A 15,519-nucleotide genomic window follows, 5' to 3' on the forward strand; every position below is an offset into this window, starting at 1 on the left:
CCTTTTTACGAATCGAAATCGAGGTTCAGATTTGGTTCTGACTACTGTCATGTCACATAAGGTGAACATGGCGGAAGCTTTAACACCAGTGTTGTCTCGGAAATTGTTTCATTTTAGTCGACATGTATATAAGCGATGTTTCTTCCGAGAGAAGACCTACGGCACGAATGTGGTAAGTAGGAATCCATATCATTTTAAGGGTATTTTGACACGACTACAGTACGTAAATTGGACCAGTGCTGTTGTTCAGAGGCATCATATCGCACGGGCCGCCCATTGCGTCACATGTATTCATGATGTCTTCACGGTTTTGAGCAAAAATAGCGTCACATACAAGGCGCCATGGGCATAATAACACCATCGAATTTAAAACGCCTAAATGAAAGTCGTGCGGTAGAATGTTGATCGAAAATTGCCCCTTATTTCCTTTTTCCCCCTACTTTCGTTTTGCAATAGGACAGTGGAAGCGAGACTCAACTGTCTATGATAGCACATACCTTCATGGCCAAATCATTTATTTGGCGGAAATCTGACTGATTCTGATGCAAATGCACTGCACCTGTGAGCGATTCCGATTATTTCGACCTGAAATGTTAAATTAAATCTTCTTCACCGTGACGTTTTTCCTTGGTTCGAACGATCGACCGACCATAGTTAAGCATGGTTATTTTAGTGGCACTCGCTCGGCGACTTGTTTTACCCCTGTAAGTTCTTTGACTTGATATAATTAGCACATTTTGCGTGTTAAAATTTTACTCTTTCTTGTGTGTATTAGACTTTGAGCTTGACGATCTCACCACTCGCCCTTAATCCAACATTTTGATATCATATCCTATTCCAATTCTTACAATTGTTCATATATTTTTACGGCACAAACAAACCCAGACTGGAAACTTCTAAAAATATCTTCTTGTCGATGGGTTTTCCCCTAAGCCTAAGGGTCGTATGGGGTTAGGAGAGGATAGAAATGTGAGATTTGATGATGGTTATATGAATACAATAAAACACCCAGTTCTATGATCAAATAAAATTACACCTCATCCTTTGAGTTCAAAGTTTTTTGTATTTTAGCACTGTTCCAATGATAGACCCTACCGTTTGCATTCCACCTAGTGAAATGCACGTACGGCCGAAATAAAAATGTTTGTGTTCATCCGTAACATTGCTTCGATAATTATGCTAAGTCGGTCGGAAACTGCATTTTATTATTAGAATAGTTTGTTTTACAAACCCGAAAGCAAATCCAGAAACAGATTCGCGCGTTATTTTTGAAAATGGGAAAATGTTTAGGGTCAGTGTTACAAACGTACGTCATAATAGACTTTGAATGTATCCAGTCGACGTCAGGTTTTGTAATCACATTTTACCTATGAACCTTTCCATTACACGTTACAACACGTGATTGGCTGCTCGAAATTCATAAACAAAGTAAGCCATGAAAGATAAATGTGGTCACTGAGGGCATACTACCTTAAGAGTAATTATGTACAACGGTACATTCCCTTTTGGCTTTCTTCTTTTTTTGCTGCTAAGAATTTTCCTTAGTGACAAACTAATGCCATAATGGTGATTGAATTACTCTTTATTTGTTGTTGATGATCGTTCCTTATCTAATTAATGTCAACAGTTTTTGTTCGTTTTAAATAAATTTTGGTTTTCATATTAAGTTATCCTTTCTTACTCTTTCATGTTCTTTGTTCGTTAGGAGTGTTCAATACATGGCATACTACTAATTTAAAGCAGCTGTTACCGACAAGATGGAATTAAGACATTGTCCTATAGAGACCAACATGATGGCATATGATGATTTGAGGTAAGATCAACCTCAAAATGTACAATTTGACAAGATATGGTCAGAAAGTGTCAGATAATATGACATTAAACGAGACTTTACGAGATTCCGTGTGTGTTCATGCGTTTTAGTGTGCCACGTTTCAGGAGTTGATTGGGCTAAGACAAGGATAAATTTTGCTTATAGACATGATTGATCTCTCATGGCAATGGTTTAAAGGCCTGTTGGCACCAGATTGTCTCGTCAGAAAATTTACCAACCAGATTACAATTTCATTTGAACACAAAACGCTATCACACCTCCATAATCCTCTTACACACTAGAACAAAGGCGATCTCAAGGATCGCGAACAGTGCCTTTAAGCCTTCCGTTCTAGACCGACAGCTGTCAATAATACTCCAGCTTTGGTTACGAGATACTTCAGTCCTCAATGGAAAATTTACGTCCAATCGGATGGTCACCAGTAACACGGGAAAAACTTTTAAAAGTGAATTTTAAATCAGGTTTTGTCCAGATAAACATATTTGTACTGAAGGGACTGGACACAAATTACAGGGGGGTGGGCCGGTGTTTTTTGGGGGTGGGTCGCCATTTTTCGCGTAAGCATTTTTGAAGGGTCATAAAATTTTGTACAAGCCTATGGGGAAGGGTCACCTTTTTTATGCATCAAAGCTGAAATTGCATGTGCAAGTATTAAAGAATATGGAATACTGGAAAAAGAAAAAAATACCTCCTGGCACTTTCATTTTCTGTCATTTCCACTTTCGGCGCGCCCTTCGGGCGCAAGTTTAAGGGTATCGGGCGCAAGTTTAAGGGTATAACAAACAATGTATTGATGATCCAAGCAGCCACATTGATTTAAGTTGTCATGATTGCTACTTATCCAACTCCTCTATTGTACATATAAACTGTCCCCTATAATGACGCTTTCAATAACAATTTGGGAGATCACTTATTTGATATCATTCTCCCATTGACAATACATTGAGTATAGGTCAGTGTCAAATGTTCATGAAGCTGTATGTACATTTTTCATTTTTTGAGGACATTGACAGAATACAAACTATTCAGAATAGTGCAAAATGTCATCAATAACAACTGGAAGCTTCAGGTCAAACAACCTTTGAATAACAATTTAGGATCAGATAACCTATGAGTTATTTGTAGTTTCCTCATAGCCTACAATGTATAGTGAATTAACATTTGGTGAAATTCCAAAATCAAATTTCTTGAACAATCATGGACTTGAAACCACTCTAGTCTGATCATGAACATTAATGCTAATAATTTTGTGTACATAAATGCACAGATTTACCTAGTTTTGTATTGGAAAAAAAATATTCATAGTTTCATCATAGGCTGCCATGCATAGTGAATGGACATTTCAGTGAAATTCCAAAATCAAATTTCTTGCACAACCATGGACTTGAAATCACTCTAGTCTAATCATGAAAATAAATACTAATAATTAGGTGTACATAAATGCACAGATTTACCTAGTTTTGTATTGGGAAAAAATATTCATAGTTTCATCATAGGCTGCCATGTATAGTGAATGGACATTTCAGTGAAATTCCAAAATCAAATTTCTTGCACAACCATGGACTTGAAATCACTCTAGTCTAATCATGAACATAAATACTAATAATTAGGTGTACATAAATGCACAGATTTACCTAGTTTTGTATTGGAAAAAAATATTCATAGTTTCATCATAGGCTGCCATGCATAGTGAATGGACATTTCAGTTGAAATTCAAAAAATCAAATTTTCTTGCACAACCATTGACTTGAAACCACTGTAGTCTAATCATGAACATTAATACTAATAATTAGGTGTACATAAATGCACAGATTTACCTAGTTTTGTATTGGAAAAGAATATTCATAGTTTCATCATAGGCTGCCATGCATAGTGAATAGGCATTATCGATGAAATCTAAAAAATACATTTTTTGTACAGGCATGCACTTTTTACCTGCCACTTCAAGCAAAGTACATTTACATGAATTATCACATACATGTGATTTGATATTTTTTGGACAAAGCGTTATATCGGCTGCATTTTGCCTTCCTTTTGGGAGGGGACTTCAAAAGTATAGCAAGTCAGGAGGAGGTCTTGAACACATTGCGGGTTTGTTTGGGGGGGGGGAGGGGTATTGAGTAACAGGGGAGGGTCACTTATTTTCATGCGCGGATAAGGGGAGGGTCACTAATTTTTGTGTATGAACTTTTGAAGGTCACTTTTTTTGATGCAGCGGTGTTTCGAAACCCCCCCTGTAATTTATGTCCAGTCTCTAAGCTTTAAAAGTTATATTGCTGAATGGAGCTTAATGTGCACATAATATAACAATGTGTATGGTTGGAAAATGTTGATTATGGAATACACTGTGGAACATGTTTTTCCTTGTGTAGAACTTCAGTACTTTACGTACATGGAATACCTTGTGGCGTTTTCCCAGTAGCACTAAAGCCATGTGACACTATGAGTAGAATTAGAGAGCTGATACACTACGAAAGACAACTACATGTACACCATGGAAGTTTTTACCTTGCTAGAGGAAGGAAGGTGAGTATATAATCTTAAAATAGACAAATATAGTATGTATGTATGTATGTATGTATGTATGTATGTATGTATGTATGTATGTATGTATGTATGTATGTATGTATGTATGAGATAAATATAGCATATATGTATGTATGTATGCATGTATGTATGTATGTATGTATGTATGTATGTATGTATGTATGTATGTATGTATGTATGTACACACGTACATTCCCTTATCCATGATATATACAAAATGGATTAACCTGTATGTGGACCTTTAAATTAAAAGAAAAAAATAACACAGTGATAGGATTCTCTAGCGGCTGGTAAATATATATTCACGGTGTCTTCATGTTGCAGTGGATCTTCGCATTCACCACAATAAAAAGGAAACTAGTGAGTTATTAAAAACTCAAAACTAACTTTGTCAGATGTCAGCACTTTTTGGCCAGTGTATGATTTTGCGTCCATTGTTTCTATTTGCTTTAAATTATCATTAGCTGATTGATGGACTTACAGTAGAGGAACAACTGATCGATGATGAGAGCAATGTTTGGTATCATATTGGATTGAGGGGAGGCGCCGATAATGGTAATTAAATTTTAATATTTAATAATGGGTTCTTGTATAGCGCACATATCCACAAGTCTTGTAACCCCTGGTCACCGGACCCGATTTGATACCACTCAACCCCCTGGGGAGCAAACAACAGCTCACTTGTGCAGCCAATCAGCACAGCAGAGCTAAACGTACATATTACAACCACTGTCACTGGGCAGAAGCAATGAGGAATAAAGTGTCTTGCTCAACGACACAACGCCATAGCCATGCCGGGGCTCGAACTCACTATCCTGTGATCGTGCGTCCACGGACCCATGATGCCTCCCCTTTACTTTGTCTCAAAAATCACTCAACCATAACTTTTTTAAAAACAAAATTGATGTCGAGTCACATGATAAAAGTTGGACAAATTTGTAAATACTGACTGCTTTGCTTACTGTTTAAGTGAGTAACGGAAACAGAAGATATTTGGGACTCAAAGGGAGAAGCCTTTCCCAACAGCAGCGGGTGTCCGGCACCTATTTAGTGTTTGTGTATTAATGTAAGGTAATCCCTATGAAATATTTGACAATGGAGTGGTATAATGCGTCATGTGAAGTACTATTCCCTTTTCTCATTTTTACATCATAGATCCAAACAATACAAAAGGAAGTGATGAACAGTTTGGAAAAGCAGTCTTACATTCAGGTACTTTTAAATTCCTATTTGTTAGATGCATTCGTACAATGTTCATAGAAACATTAGGCTTTTGTGAGAACAGGACAAGATCTGATACCATGTCATCATCTCACACACAGCTCGTCAAATATCATGCTTGGCCTTAAGCACAGTAACAAAATTTTAGCTTTTAGGCTCCTAGGATACGATGCACTAGAATCATGCTATGGAGCTCTCTATGTTTGTGTCTTAATTGTATCTAGCTATGTCTGTCTTTTCATCTCTCTCTCTCTCTCTCTCTCTCTCTCTCTCTCTCTCTCTCTCTCTCTCTCTCTCTCTCTCTCTCTCTCTCTCTCTCGTGGTTGCGCGGAATACGTGTTTCCAGCCACCAAGATAGTGAATATCACTGTCTTCGATTCTGAAAGCCATCAGATATGCAGAGGACGTGAAAAGCATTGTTTTGGGAGCGGCAGAAAGCCAATAGATAACAACTGCTCCAATTTAACTTTTTGAAGACAAGAAAGAATATACTGTCAACAACAAATTTACATCTGAGCAAGCTTGCTAATCTATTTAAAGCTGCCGCTGCAAATTAACATATGCATTAGAAAAGATCCCAGTCTAATGTAACCGCCATTCTTGCCAGTCTTGCAGCTTAATTCTATCCAGCACGATGGAGCGCTTTAAACTAACCACACATGCAAATGAGCACTTTATCTCGGAATTCCTTGCAAAGAGTGAGTTCATACTTCCCGTAGTAATACCACCTACCTGATGGCAGCAATCACGATCACTATTATCCTGCCTCTCCTCCGACAAACGCGAGCCTTCAAACGTTTTAACAGAGCTCTGTTCCTCCTTTACCATGTTTCAGACATATTTGAAATGACCTCGAACTCCTTGATTACTATTGATCTTTTACGAGTGCCAGATGAAACCTTTGCACTGTCAGATAATTTTTTCTGCCATGAAGTCTCATGGACTATCCAAAAGTCTCTCCCTTGGTCGAGGTCATTTCTAATATGTCTATGGATCACCTATCCAATCCATCATTTCTGGATAAGTTATATGATGAAGATAGTTCCGTTTACATGAATATTCTCTGTGTCATGGTATTTTAATTTGATCTTGATAATTTAATATTAGACAGTAGCCTCATGTGTCATCTTCATATCGTTAACTGGACCTAATTTTCTTCCCGAACTTAAACAATGCTAGCGTGCATGTCAACATTGGCTCTAGTTTCTGTGTCAAGCATCGGAAGTGGTTGCTTTAGATGTCCTGCAAATCGTCGAATTTCTGATCTCATATGGAATCTGTGTGCATAAAATTCTTGACAGTTAGCCTCCTTTATTGGCAAAGCACAGGCTAACTTTATATAGGCTGAAGGCTCTGCTTTAACGGTGGCTAGTCAACACCCTCCTGCTCTTGATACATAACTTAGGTCTGTCGAGGCATCTGTGATATCAGCTATTCTAATGCTCGAATGAATCATCAGCTGGTTGAAATAGGTCTATCAAAATATGTCTCATCAATATGGTTGGAATAGTTAGTTTACGAATTGAAGCTCTTCCAAAAGTCTGCGATATTCATTTCATGACTATAACTACCCGATGAATTTAAATTAATTTAAAGTTAAGTTGTTCTGTCTTCAGAGTGGCTTGAATAGAAGTTTGTTCGAAAGACGTTTGATTACTTGATAACATCATTCAAAAATATTCACCAATTGAAGAAGTTGCTGGATGGTCTAAAACTTACACAGATGTACATGTCTTAGTATTTAGAATGGAAGGGGACAGAAAGGAATTCTAAGGTGACTCTGCCATTATCGAAGAGTTTTGAAGTTTTTGAACTGCAAATGAAAGATATATGTTAAATTGATCTTATAGGAGCTATCCAGTGTGAAATAAGGGACTGTGAAATTGTTCAGATCGGGAATCATAACACCATCGTACAAAGTAGCAATGATGCTTGTGCAGACCAACATCCCGAATCACCTACAACGCTACCACAGACAGGTAAGCTGAAGAATATGAGTGTATATGCTGAGTCTCACTTGATCCACTACCCATTCAATTGTGATGATGTTCATTTATGGGTGTAAGAGATGATTTTCTTTCAGTATTAGTGACTATAGTCTGTAATCTGTAGCTGTGACTTAACTTTGATTCGTACAAACCTTGAAACTATAGGAATGCATAGGGGTCAGTCTTAAGCCTAAGTGACTTCATCTTTGCCTTCAGTATTTTACATTTGGCCCTAGGAAGCTTCAATTAGTTTAGAAAGTGTTTTAGGAAGGATGATATTCAAAATTTCGTTTTCTTCTCTTGTTATTTTTCAGAAACATGTATGAGCAATCATTCACTATTTGCTCATTACAATTTTCCAGATTCAAGTCATCGAGAAAGAAAACCTCTAGGACCATCTGAGGGAGAAGTTCTGATGCTACTTCATTCAATAGCTAACCCGAACAACATTCCGAGTGTGAAGCCATGTACTCTTAATGAACTCGCAACAAGATTCGACACTGAGTACTGTAGTAAAGTCAAAATGAAATTTAAAGACTTTGGGTATGGTAGTATGAAAAATTTCCTTAAAAAACATCCCGATTGGTTCACTTTAGTAGAAAGAGGTCAAGTAATTTTTGTTCATGCATTATACCAACGCAGAAACATGAAAATGCAACCATCTCCCCCTCAAGCTCCTCTATCGCTTGTACAAAATAGTTCAGAGAATTGTTCTAAGGAAGGTCAAATTTCCGATGAGTCTCAGTTCAGGGATCAAGGGTACGAAGATGATGGATCAAGCATTTGTAGTTCTGAACGAGATATAAGTCCCGAATCTGATGATTACTCTACTGAGTGGAAAGTTGTACAAAGACAAAAAAATAAACGATTAGATTCAGAGCACAAGATGAGAAGAAAAAACAGTCCAGATGAAAGTCAATCATCTTATCGGGACGGGATGGTGTCTCCCACGGGAGATAGCTATGGGCAGTCCATGAAACATCATGGCAGAAAAGGCGTATGTGATGGGGCAAAGGTTTCATCTGGAGGTTTAGGCAATGTTCAGCCTGTGAAATTGAAATATGCAGATCCGTCTGCAAATGCCATCCCACAACAATCATATCTAGATATATCTGTTCGACAAAAAGGCCACATAAGTGTAAATCATGCACAAAATGTCACTATTAATGTAGAACAGAATATTCATGAGGGTATGTCTACAAACCTCCAAGGAAGGCAAACAGATAACGCAGTTGAAAGTGAAGAAGATTACTATCTATCCAATGATGAGAATTTTTCATGTTTGCTCACACACTGTGAAAATGATTATATCCAATACAGGTCTAAGCATTACATGAGAGACCAGAATGCTGACTTCATGAGAGATGTTGTCAGTTTTTGGAACACACCACGTTATCATAGAAGCTACATCATTCTTGGTGTAGTTGAAAGGTCCCATCCTCCGCACGACTTGATTGGTCTTGATCACTGTGTCGATGATAACTACTACCAAACTCTCTTTAATGCTAATTTTTTTAGTGGTATGCCACACTTCCAATATACACAGAAACAGATAGAAGGTAAGAGGATTGGGGTTATTGTTGTTTCAAACTCCGACATATTGAGAGGAGATCCTATTTGTCCCACAAAGTGCCATCAAAATGGATTGTGGGAAGTAAACGATTTGCTGTATAGAGATCGAAGATCAGGTATTAGAGTTGCGAGATCTCCCGAAGAAATCCAAAGGGTCTTATCATGGTTTCACGACAGTCGTAAAACAGAGTCGCCCCTATGTGCTCAGATAAAATCAGATATTGGGGAGAAATTTCTGGAAAGTGTTGACCATTTCGAGGATGGAAGGGCATACTGTTTGATTACAGGTCCATGTTCTATTGACACAGCATCTGTGTCAGTGTTGAGTAATATACCGTGGATAAAGGCATTCGATATAGATCCTGATAGTCGTGAGAGTGGGCTATTTTCCGTTTGTGAGGAGCAATTAAGGAATAAAAGAAGTCTGTATATCTCCCATTGTAATGATAGTCCAAAAGAGTTATCAGATAAGGCCATCGAATGGTGTTTTGTGAAGACAAATTACCACACCGAAGAGTCTCCCATTAGCGAGAGGGAATGGCGAAAAGTAATTAGTGTTGGCATAGAACAACATTGCCAGAAGTTAGCAGACTTTACTCTCAGACGAAAACCTGTGACTGTCATTGTGTTGTGGTATTCATCTGAAAATCTACTACCATGTCTAAAGATACTGTTGGAAAAGCTGGATGAAAGGGTTTCAGCTCTAAAAATAGTATTTTGTTTCGACAAGGTTTCAATAAAAGAGAAAGCATACGAAATGCTGCGTGGAAATTTTGAATACCTTAATGTGCCACAAGAATCGATTCATGATATTCCATTTGAGTACATCTGCTTGAAACTTTGTGAAGAACTAAAAGATGCGGGACAGGTTGGTCGGTTTAAATTACCAGCAATGAAGGGGGAGGCCATGATGGAAATTGAAATTGCCCCTAAAGATGCTGCATGGTTGAAAGAATTCTTCGATGTGTTATACCTTGACTATGACCACAATCTAGCTACCGGTGGTCCAGAAGATTTTGGACAGGATTTTCTCAGAGGAGGTACTCTTTCGTGGTACGAGGTCAAATTACATCTGTTTGATGTTGAGAGAGAGATCTTTTCAAAACTGAAAAATCTCATTCATGATAACATCAGTAAGGGCAGGTCTGCTGTTGTTTCTCTGTACCATGCCCCAGGGTCTGGAGGAACTACTGTAGGAAGAAGGATGCTTTGGGATATCCATTTAGAGAGAAAGTGCTCATGCGTTTATGTTAACTCTAAGTCACCTGAGTTTCTGGTGGAGGTTGAACAAAGAATTAGCTGGCTTCATGATAAAACATACCTACCAGTATTCGTCCTCATTGACAGCTTTGTATACAAGGACAGCGTAGGAGTCTCTCGACTGTTTAATGTTTGTTCAAGGGAAGTGCCTGTTGTCATTCTGTATGTCCAGAGATACATCGGTCGTATCACAAAATACTTCCAAGGCAACAAAGCATGGCTCGAGGGTGAAGTCAGTTATAATGAGGCAATACGTTTAGAGAGAGTGTTTTCTGCGTCTTGCCCACCAGATGCAAAACAAGGCCTGAAGGAGCTTATGCTTAATGTGACACAAAAGAGCAATCCAATCATTGTATGTATGAGTTTGGATTGACAGCATATGATTATGCATTTCGGGGCACACAATCATATGTTTCAGGATATCTGGACATTAACCCTTCCAAGGAACTGACATCTTGGCAAAGAGTCATTGGGTACCTTGCATTAGTATACTACTATGGTCAAATGCACATTCCAGGGCAGTTCTTTTGTAATGTACTAAATGTGAATGAAAAGGCAGTCGTAAAACTCCCGTATGAAGCCACGAAATTTGTGTGTGAGACCGACGAAGGTTGGAGAATCAGTTTGCATGCCGTTGCGAAGGAGATATTAGAAGATATACTCTGTCCTAAAGAGCATAAGCGAGAGAGTACTGTTTCACTTTCTTTGGAGGCTAAGAAAGGTCTTGAAAAATTTGCTTGCCAGTTCATTGAAGAAGCCGGATTGAGGCATGACAAAAGCCAGGCAATATCACCTGAAATAATGGAAATTATTAGGGCGACATTCTTTTACAGAAACAACAGGGAAACTGATCTCGGTGGAAGGATAAGCCATTTCAAGCGTTCTACATATTCGCAGATCATAATGGATATTGTATCAGAGCCACCTTATACCGAGAGATTAAATGTCCTGAGTCTTTTGTCCCAGAAATTTCCAAAAGACTCGAGTGCGCTCGCCCATCTTGGCAGGTTTCATGCCAACGAAAGAGAGGATTTCCAAAGGGCAAAAGAGCTTATGGATGAGGCCATAAAAATTAGGCATGAAGAATTGAGACGGTCTTACTGTCGAACAGGTGGCAATGTCGATGTGGTTGATAACAGTGATGAGACATTAAAGGATGTCCAGTTGACACGCATTTATGATATGCTCGGTCGCGTCCACCATAGACAGTTATCCAAATTAATCGGGAGGTTAGGGACTAAGCGGTACGTTCAAAGAGACAAAGATAATCTTTTGGATCTAATAAATGAATCTGTGCATCTGACAAAGATGGCGTGTGATGCGTTTCAAAAATGTAGAGAATACACCAAGGAAGGCTATGAAGAGGAAATCTCATATGTTCACGAAATTGAAGTCAGGCTCCAAATCCTTGAATTCATCGAGAACAATCTCGAAGGAGGTTATCAGCATTTTGTCACACATTCAAGCTGCGCCGACACATTTGTTGAGGAATCACTTTCGATCATTGACGTGCTGTTCAGAGAATGTTACGATAAAGTATACATTTTATCTGACCAGTTTTTCAAGTGCAGGAATGGCTACTATGTCTTGTTTGACGATGTTAACTTGGCCCTGAGAGTATGGTATGATACCGGTTCAATCAAAGGAAGGCGAGGTAAAATTGCTGCCTACAGAATGAAGTACAACAAACGGGCACAGGTGCAAATTCTTTCGAGAGAATCCTTATATATGGACAATATAAGTGAACTTGCAGATTTAGAGGATGTTATTTCATTGTACGAGGAAAACATGCGAGATGTTTTTGAAAGAGGTGTAATTGTGAAGAAGATAGATGAAGATATGAAAGAATGGCTTTGTACAATACGAAATAAGCTCGTCCCTCGTGTCTATTCGGTAGAAGAGGTATTAAAACAAGTAAGGCAGTGGTATGACAGGTTTAGATCACCGTACGCAATATACTATAGTTATATATTGCTGACTATTCTTGCACTTGGAAGTAAAGGTCAGTCAGGTTCAAGAGAGTGTCTCGCTGAATCTCTAAGGTTCAAGGGCCACTTAGAACGAGAAAAGCGATTTGTTGGCAGACCACGTCGTCCAAGAGAATGGCTGGGCGCTGAAACGAGAACTGGAATCTGCCGTATTGTTTACGAATCTGAACTGGGAGAATGGGACCACGATTCTCGATTCTGGAAACAGAGACAAAAGTTACACTCTTTACTTTCCAGACAGACAGGCACGATAAGAAAATGCCATAGAGATGTTGTTGGTGAGATTGATATGGACATTGGAAAGCTGAAGGGAGTTGAAACTATTAAATGTTTCTTCGTCCCTAAAGCTAATGGCTTGCATGGGAGAAGATTTGAAAACCGGCGGGTTGAATTCTTTGTGGGCTTCAATTTCGCAAATGGTTGCAATGCGTATGATGTTATGGAGCTTAATAAGTATCAGTGTGGTAAGTGCCCGCAACAGGTTGAAATTTCATCCATTGGGAACCCCACTGTGTATTGTAAGTGTGGCAGTCCTGTTCGGAGAAAACTACCCACTGAATACAGATAGATATGAAAACATGTCAAAACCACCAAGCTGTATTTTGACGCAACTTCATCGTACACATTATCTAATAATTGGGACTTAAGATTTCTTTAGGGTTAAAGCTAAGTGCAATTCACACAAGGTTAGCCGCCGTGACAAAAGTCTTTCCAACATTCAAGTAATGCTAGATAACATATTATGTAGTCACAACTAACCAAATGAGATCGAAATGATAGTTTCAAAACCGACAAATTTTCTCAAAAGCAAAGTCGTTCTGTACATTATATTGGACTTAATGATGCATATATACTTTCAGTGCAGTGTTATCCCAAACAGCTATTTGCAATATACATATATCTCTAGATGTGGCTGTTGACCAAACCAAACATCAAAGCAAGATTTTGTTTCACTCTCTCTTCCTCTCGATGAACTTGTCGTTATTTCTTTCAAATGTTACAAGTAACTCATTCACACATCTTCAAAGACCACAGAGAATTTTGTCGTAAAACTACCGATAAAATAATTGATGCCTTTTTATTTGAAATTCAAAGGTCGCGATTGGTTATCTTTCTGCCTTTTCATTGCTATTTGATGCAAGTTTATAGATGTCCCTGTCTGTTTAAATGCACGTACCTATTTACATACCTGTTCCTACCTTAATGTAATTCTCGTACTTAAAAACTTCAAATATTTTATTATTTACTAAATTTCAATTACGCCACTTCATGAAATGTAATAACTATACCAAGGTCCAGTGTCGTAGATTATGATATCGATATCATCAATGAGTTATCTTCAGTGTTACAATATGTACAAGATTACAACATTATTTGCTATTTACTGTTTTGTATTGTGACCTTTCATCATACTCTTTTTTTCCTTTTTGTCTCAGATATCTTTAAATCTTTAATTCATGTCATTTCCAACAATGTATTGTGCTTCTACGGTCGTTTGCTTTGGAAGCTGTATAATTAGGTTGAACGCAATATTGCAAGATTTTTGAGAAATGATAATTTTATTGGTATAGTTCAAGTGGGACGTATGTTAAAGTTTCAACATCTTCCGAGAGATGCAGGAACAGCGTTCTATAACCTTTGATGTGAATGATAGCCTCCATACCTTACGATTCATTCTTACAAAAGATGGATTTAAAACCCGTGAATAAAAATAGAAAATTGCTTTCAGACCAATGATTATAAGTTACATTCCTCTCGCACTTAGATTTCGAAATCTGAACTCGCTGGCTGCATATGGCTAGGCTGCCGTCCGAATCGTGGTTGGTCTACTGTGCAAACAACGAATTGAGTGGGAAACAGCTGTAATTTTTAGTCACATTTCCTCCTAAATTAAAAGGGCACCCAGGAGAAGCTGTTACATAGTGTCTTATTTCTGCGAGATTGAAATTAGTTGTATGAATACTGTACGACCATAGTGAACAATTTCCTTGCATAGAATTTAGAGACAATTCGTTTTACAGACGAGATTCCTGTAATGAAACAAACAATCTCTTTAGCTAATCATAATTGAAATTTCATTTTGTAAAAGGGTACGCAACACAAAAACTGAAAATCGGGATCGTAATACGTGTATATATGTCTGAACTTTGCTTATTATTTTACAGCGGTTTCATATATTGACGTGAATACAGAATATGAATAAATATTCTACTGCTTTTACTCGAATTAACTGCATTTGTTTATATAGCATTCCCTGAAAAGGTAATTGTGTACTTTATATCAAGAACTGGAATTTTAACACTGTCATCTTATACTTTATTACAGTAACTGGAATTTTAACACTGTCATCTTATTTTCCTTTTGCAAAAGTATAGTAACGCTTCTTAACTTTTATATCAATTAATGTTTTCCCTACTTTCAAGTGATGAAATCATAATGTGTGCCGCCCAGAAAAGCATCCCTCGAGCATAATAGGAAAGGTACAGTAATGTGTACATAGCACTGAGAACGGAAACTCAGACCCAGTACTGGCCTGAGAAAACAATGATTTGTAAAGCATAGCAGAAAAAATTTCATGATATGTTCACAGTCTTTATCAATTCTGCACACAGAGATGTCACGTGGCTGTGAGAGTGCTACAGGATTTTCATAATCAGTGTACAGAGTCTTGGATACAAAGTATTGTACTAGTCAGGTTTGCGGAAATTGGGGATGCTGGCCCTGGTACAGCGGCGTGGTCTGCGGGCCAATAACGGATATACTGCACACATCCATGTGACAGAGGTAAAAGAAATATGTGGCTGTCGCAGGAATGTCTAACTGTTGAATGTCATACATCTCTGCAATAAGAATATTTAAAACAATATATCCTCTGTCACATTGTTGACAAAATAGCAGCCTCTATAGGCTGCGTTCCAATTGGCTGCAAGTATACGTCACGGTGTGCACATCGTTGTACCTGGATAAAAGCGTTCCGTTTCATATGGCAGTACTGATAGAACTAAAACTGTGCATTTACTCGACTGAAGGGCTTTTGTTTCACTTACATTTTCTTGTTTCATTGACCTGTACTTTATTACCGTCAATAGTTACGATTATATAAGAATAA

The 15,519-nt window shown here is 38.0% G+C and overlaps 2 protein-coding genes across 3 annotated transcripts; both read left to right on the plus strand.

The window, feature by feature from the left end:
• Positions 1 to 27: 27 nt before the first annotated feature.
• On the plus strand, positions 28 to 14,636 carry LOC139122984 (uncharacterized). 2 transcript variants are annotated; one of them, XM_070688914.1, is made up of 7 exons: positions 28 to 172; positions 1,706 to 1,813; positions 4,207 to 4,360; positions 4,846 to 4,936; positions 5,537 to 5,593; positions 7,453 to 7,581; positions 7,953 to 14,636. In XM_070688914.1, exons 2-7 carry the CDS (start codon positions 1,758 to 1,760, stop codon positions 10,793 to 10,795), a joined length of 3,330 nt encoding a protein of 1,109 aa, XP_070545015.1. In that variant the 5' UTR covers positions 28 to 172; positions 1,706 to 1,757; the 3' UTR covers positions 10,796 to 14,636. The 2 variants fall into 2 exon arrangements, with proteins under 2 accessions (XP_070545015.1, XP_070545014.1); XM_070688913.1 differs by having other exon boundaries at positions 34 to 172; positions 7,905 to 10,807.
• LOC139122296 (uncharacterized) lies at positions 10,927 to 12,978 on the plus strand. The gene has a single exon (XM_070687694.1). The coding sequence runs from the start codon at positions 10,927 to 10,929 to the stop codon at positions 12,976 to 12,978; it is 2,052 nt and encodes a 683-aa protein (XP_070543795.1).
• Positions 14,637 to 15,519: the final 883 nt, after the last annotated feature.

Source organism: Ptychodera flava, chromosome 22 (assembly GCF_041260155.1).
Source record: "Ptychodera flava strain L36383 chromosome 22, AS_Pfla_20210202, whole genome shotgun sequence".
NCBI lineage: Eukaryota > Metazoa > Hemichordata > Enteropneusta > Ptychoderidae > Ptychodera > Ptychodera flava.